The sequence below is a fragment of the Drosophila melanogaster genome, chromosome X, assembly GCF_000001215.4.
Source record: "Drosophila melanogaster chromosome X".
NCBI classification, from domain to species: Eukaryota; Metazoa; Arthropoda; class Insecta; order Diptera; family Drosophilidae; genus Drosophila; species Drosophila melanogaster.
In genome coordinates this window covers 16,554,423-16,560,525 of record NC_004354.4, presented here as the reverse complement: position 1 = coordinate 16,560,525, position 6,103 = coordinate 16,554,423, and the positions used below count along the sequence as shown (strand labels likewise).

General features: G+C 43.3%; 1 protein-coding gene across 3 annotated transcripts; it reads left to right on the top strand.

Annotated features, from left to right (window-relative positions):
* Window positions 1-509: 509 nt before the first annotated feature.
* Pp2B-14D (Protein phosphatase 2B at 14D) lies at window positions 510-5,899 on the top strand. 3 transcript variants are annotated; one of them, NM_001258786.3, is made up of 1 exon: window positions 510-5,899. In NM_001258786.3, the coding sequence occupies exon 1, from the start codon at window positions 1,119-1,121 to the stop codon at window positions 2,829-2,831; it is 1,713 nt and encodes a 570-aa protein (NP_001245715.1). In that variant the 5' UTR covers window positions 510-1,118; the 3' UTR covers window positions 2,832-5,899. The 3 variants fall into 3 exon arrangements, with proteins under 3 accessions (NP_001245715.1, NP_001245716.1, NP_523373.2); NM_001258787.2 differs by having other exon boundaries at window positions 510-5,060; NM_078649.4 differs by having other exon boundaries at window positions 510-3,762.
* The last annotated feature ends 204 nt before the right edge of the window (window positions 5,900-6,103 follow it).

Here is a 6,103-nt window from a genome sequence, read left to right as displayed (position 1 = left end):
TAAGTGGGGCGAAACCGACAGGTGGCCAAGAATTTCAATAATGAGGTTTTTACCTATATTGATAAATTCAGCATCTGGGCTCTCATATTCTCTAATTTTAATTCATTTTATAATGTTTAGTTAACTACGTTTAAAGAATAATTAAGATGAACGGCTTAATTGATAGCTTAAGCTTTTTTAAAATAAAATGTTTTCCAGTTGACATTTTGAATATGTACCAAGTCCAATTGGATATAATTATCAAAGTTTAGCACCTTGTGGTACATTGCTGTGCGGAATTTGTTCAGATTTTAATTTTGCGCCACCATCTACATCTTTAAAGTGAATATATTGTTAGAAAGGAGATAAAAGTAAGCGTATTCATTTAGAATATTAAATATACAGAGAAAGATATAATTTTGCACGTACCTTACTCGACTACTTCCATGACTTCCATTCCAGGTGCGAGTCTCGACTAGAGTACACATTCCAGCGGCCGTGTAGTAAGTTTGAGCTTTTGAGCCACGGCCACACTGCAGAAAATTCCATTAAAAAAAGCGAGAAAAAAAACGTAGCGAAAGAGAGAAATTACGACGTCTGCAGGGCCGAAGCGAAAAAAGTAGCAAATACTGAAACAGAGTGACTATGATTGTTGTTAAGTGAAAGCAGCACTTTTGGAAAACGGCTAGGCCAGCGGCGCAGGCCACGGAAGAAAGCAGCGGAGTCAGCGTTCCAAAATCAAAGCAAAGCCAGCGGAAAGTAAAGGAAAGCGAATCAAAGCTGGAAGGCGATAAAGCGGCTCACCAGGCACTCCAACAACAACAGCAACAATAGCAACAACAGTAGGAGCAGCAGCAACAACCACACAGCAGCAGCAGCAGCAGCCAGGGAAAGTACCAGAGTGTGAGTGAGTGAGTGAGCGAGTGTGCGTGTGCGTGTGTGTGGGTAGTGGAAACAGAACTGAGCCGTGAGAGAGCGAGAGCGGGAGAGCGAGAGCGGGAGAGCGAGCTAGTGGAAGTGGGAGCGGGAGAGGAGCAGTCCGATTCCGAATCCCGGAATAGAAACCAGGAAAAAGGAAACGGGAAGCAGTAGCCGTAGAAGCAGAGCCAAAAACCGAAACAGAAACAGAAGTCTCAACCATGTCTTCGAATAACCAGAGCAGCAGCGTTGCCCAGGCGGCAACAAGTGCCCGCACCGTCAGTGCCGGATCGGCGGAAGCCACAGATGCCAATAGTACCGCCTCGAACAACAACAATAATAGCAGCAGTACCGCTGCAGCGGGCAACAACAGCGACAACAGCAGTCCCACCACTGGAACGGGCACAGGAGCGAGCACTGGAAAGCTGCACGGCGGCCACACGGCAGTAAACACCAAGGAACGGGTGGTGGACAGCGTTCCCTTCCCGCCCAGCCACAAGCTGACCTTGGCGGAGGTGTTCGACCAACGCACCGGCAAGCCCAACCATGAGCTGCTCAAGCAGCACTTCATTCTTGAGGGCAGAATCGAGGAGGCGCCCGCCCTGAAAATCATCCAGGACGGAGCCGCCCTGCTGCGTCAGGAGAAGACGATGATCGATATTGAGGCGCCGGTGACGGTGTGCGGTGATATCCACGGCCAGTTCTACGACCTGATGAAGCTGTTCGAAGTGGGCGGCTCGCCCGCGAGCACCAAGTATCTGTTCCTGGGCGACTACGTCGATCGGGGCTACTTCAGCATCGAGTGCGTCCTGTATTTGTGGTCGCTAAAGATCACCTATCCGCAGACGCTGTTCCTGCTGCGCGGCAACCACGAGTGCCGGCACTTAACCGAGTACTTCACCTTCAAGCAGGAGTGCAAGATCAAGTACTCGGAGCGCGTGTACGACGCCTGCATGGACGCATTCGACTGCCTGCCGCTGGCGGCGCTAATGAACCAGCAGTTCCTCTGCGTGCACGGCGGTCTGTCGCCGGAGATACACGAGCTGGAGGACATCCGGCGGCTCGACCGCTTCAAGGAGCCGCCCGCCTTTGGCCCCATGTGCGACCTGCTGTGGTCCGATCCCCTGGAGGACTTTGGCAACGAGAAGAACTCGGACTTCTACACGCACAACTCCGTGCGCGGATGCTCGTACTTCTACAGCTACGCCGCCTGCTGCGACTTCCTGCAGAACAACAACCTGCTGTCGATCATCCGGGCGCACGAGGCGCAGGACGCCGGCTACCGCATGTACCGCAAAAGCCAGACCACCGGCTTCCCCTCGCTGATCACCATCTTCTCGGCGCCCAACTATCTCGACGTGTACAACAACAAGGCGGCGGTGCTGAAGTACGAGAACAACGTGATGAACATCCGGCAATTCAACTGCTCGCCGCACCCGTACTGGCTGCCCAACTTCATGGACGTGTTCACCTGGTCGCTACCCTTCGTGGGCGAGAAGGTCACCGAGATGTTGGTGAACGTGCTGAACATCTGCTCCGACGACGAGCTCATGACCGAGGAGAGCGAGGAGCCGCTCTCCGACGACGAGGCGGCGCTGCGCAAGGAGGTGATACGCAACAAGATCCGTGCCATTGGCAAGATGGCGCGCGTCTTCTCCGTGCTGCGCGAGGAGTCCGAGTCGGTGCTGCAGCTGAAGGGCCTGACGCCCACGGGCGCCCTGCCCCTCGGCGCCCTCTCCGGCGGCAAGCAGTCGCTCAAGAACGCCATGCAGGGCTTCTCGCCCAACCACAAGATTACCTCGTTCGCGGAGGCCAAGGGCCTGGATGCCGTCAACGAACGGATGCCGCCGCGGCGGGATCAGCCGCCCACGCCCAGCGAGGATCCGAATCAGCACAGTCAGCAGGGCGGCAAAAATGGGGCTGGACATGGGTAAGCTGTGCCATCTAGTGCGGCTGCAGGACGAGGATGCAGATGCAGATGCGGCACGGTGGAGTCTGGCGAGGTCTGAATTGGTCTGAAGGAGGGGCTGAGTGGAGCGGAGCGGAGGCAACACAAAGAACACCAACCGAACGGAACCTTAATTAAACTTAATGTGGCAGAGCAACAACTTAAATACTAAAACCAATTCTAATTCTAAGTAATTGTCATAACCCCCTGCATTTCGTATGTGATCCCGCACCAGCTCCATGCCCATGTCTATGTCCATGGCCCAGAGCCTCCAAACCGACGGCACGGAGCAGAGATTTGTTTTTACGCAGGCGCGCGCACATTGGATATTAAAATTATGTGTGGCATACTTTGGCGCGCCGGCCCCCAAAACGGAAAATTCCCTTTCGCGATAGAAGAAAACCAACCCATAACGTAACCCATAACCTAGCTTAAGTTGTAATGTATAAACTATAAACTGAAATGGGCAAATTTTAAAATGGAAAATGAACAAAACGGAAAGAGCTAATTGAAATCCCTCCCCCTGCGATAATGCGATAATTTAAGATGAAAAACCCCAGCAGAATCCCCATAATCCCCAGAGGCAAGAAACACTAATCCAATTGAAGAGATATGGGAAACAAAATCCAGCGCTAATCTGTTCCAAACATTTAGCAGCGGCAAAAAAGAAGCGTACATATATGTATACATATGATTATTTAGAAATATCGAGGCGCAGTGCCGAGATGCAACCGAAAGTGTAATGAAATTTGAAATGAGCAAAGGTCATTTTTTGTAATAATCGTAATCCTTGAACTCTAGAAATGTAATCTTGCATAGAAGAAACGAATGAAACAAGCAAACAAATTCGAAACCATTTGCAATATGTGCCGCAATAGTCCATAAATGTTCCTTATACGAATTAAACATTGAAAGTGAAATCAGAGTTTATTTTTTTTTTTTTAAATATATACTTAAATATATGTATATGTATTATTGTTGCATAATCTAACTTTTGACTTAATATGTTACATTTTACGTGTACGACTGTGTGTGTATAACTAACTATTTGCGTTTTATCAGTAGCTTGGCGAACAAAAAACAAAAAACAAAAAAAAACCAACCAAATGGCAAAAGCAAAAGCAAAGAAAAAGCAGCAAAAATCCATAAGAGATCACACAAGATGATAATCGTTGTTTGAGGATCACAGTCTAGCTAATTAATAAATTGATGAATAGGATCGATCGATTTCCATTGATGTGAATGCATTTTGAACACTGAAAGAACGGATCGTTTACCATTTAAATAGCAAATCAAATATTTAACTATTAAATTACTGTGTAAACCTAATAACGTATAATATATTTCTGCGTGTAAATTGAACTAAACGATTAATTAATTAACTAATTTAGCGAATCGATTTTTGTTGAGAGAGAAAGAGCGCTAGCACACACACACACACAAACACAAAACTTATTTTCCTTGACTTAGTATGAGCTAATTGCAATGAGATTAAGCGAATGAGATGTATTTAAGTAAGTATAAGGCATGGCACACACATGAGAAACGGATGAGTTTCGGCGTTTCAGATCAATTCAATGATAATGATGGCAATCAAGTTCTCAATTTGCGCCTACACCTCTTCCCAAAAACCGATGATATCAGCTTCTCCTTTATCACTAATCACAACCACTATCAATGCGAAATCAAAAGCTATAAGATATACCACATACATACTCACGCAAGAAATGCCTTCATCGAGATCATATTATCCACGAACCAAGAATATTAACGCTGTACTTTTGCTTCGACTCTTCAACCACCAATAATTGCATTGAACTCTAATCTAAATATTTATACAGATATATATATATATTATATACCGAGTTGGCATTGGAAAACAGTTAGTTTTAGTGATCTATGCACGTATCGTAACAATACCAAGATTAATTAAATCGTAGCTAAAAGAAACAAATCAAGGATGAGGCGGCAGTCGCAGAGTTTCCCTCTTAGCTTTTATAAAAAAAAAAAAGATGGAGAAATGGAAACAACTTACTCAACTAATTGAGAGATACACCATATTTATATAGATATATATATAGCGTTTTTTTTTTTTGTTAATCCTCCACCACAACTATATAATTATTGAAAGTTGATGAAAGCTGTTGGGCCGTTTAAGTTTCAGAGTTTCTGTTCTATATGTGGTTAAAATTGTTAATGTTGTTACACCGCAAATGCATACTTAGTTAGTTAGTCGAGTGAAATGGGAGTTCCCCCAAATCACATTTAATTGCAATAGTCTCGAGTATTGAACGCCAAGAACACCAATTCCATAGAATGATTGTATACACTCAGAAAATCAATCGGCATTTATGTTCGAAAATCGCCGCAAATATTTTCAACAAGTATGGGTTTTTACGGATTTAAAATAATGAAATTGAAAACTAAATTCCATATTGTTAGGCTATAAACAAATGTTTCTATTGATGGACAACATTTCAGGTATAATTTTTGAAAAACAACAAATATTTATTTCAATTGTTAATACCAAAATACGCATAGGTCAACAATTAAGTTTTAATTTTTTTTTTTTAATATAGTTTAATTATCAAAGAACTATACATTTTAAGCCATTAAACGTAGGCAATATTCAGATAATTTTCTGAAATAAATTAATTGTAAATTTTGGATTCTCTTAGGGCGATTTGCATTCCGAGTGTATCAAGAGCCATGGTAAATAATAAAGCTAAGAAGTATTAATAATTCTACACTATGTATGACTAACAATACATTTGCTTAGTTCCCTCGATAAAGAAAGTACATAACTATTGCATGAGGCATAGGCAAAACTTCCTGGCACATAGTAAAAGTAAATAATTGAATAGAACGGCTGAGGAGGAGATGAGTAGATTTTGATAATATGTACGTCAAGACCATGCCAACATACTTATGGGAACTATTTAAAAAGCATTAAAACGTTCAATATAACACATAATACCCAGACAAAAGCAGAATCAAAAAATGCGGGAACGAGACGGCTGCATGGTATATACATACATATATAAGACATTTCGCCTCTTAAAGCAATTATAAAGATAACAAATGAGTAACGTTTATTATATTATTAAATTATACATACATATACATACTATATAAACGGAATAAAATAAATCAGCAACAAACTTTCCATTTTATGGCGTTCGATCACTTAACTTTTTATCCTTGGGAGCAGTATTGTCAAGTTATCATTTTTCTTCTTAATTGCTTAAATTACAATTC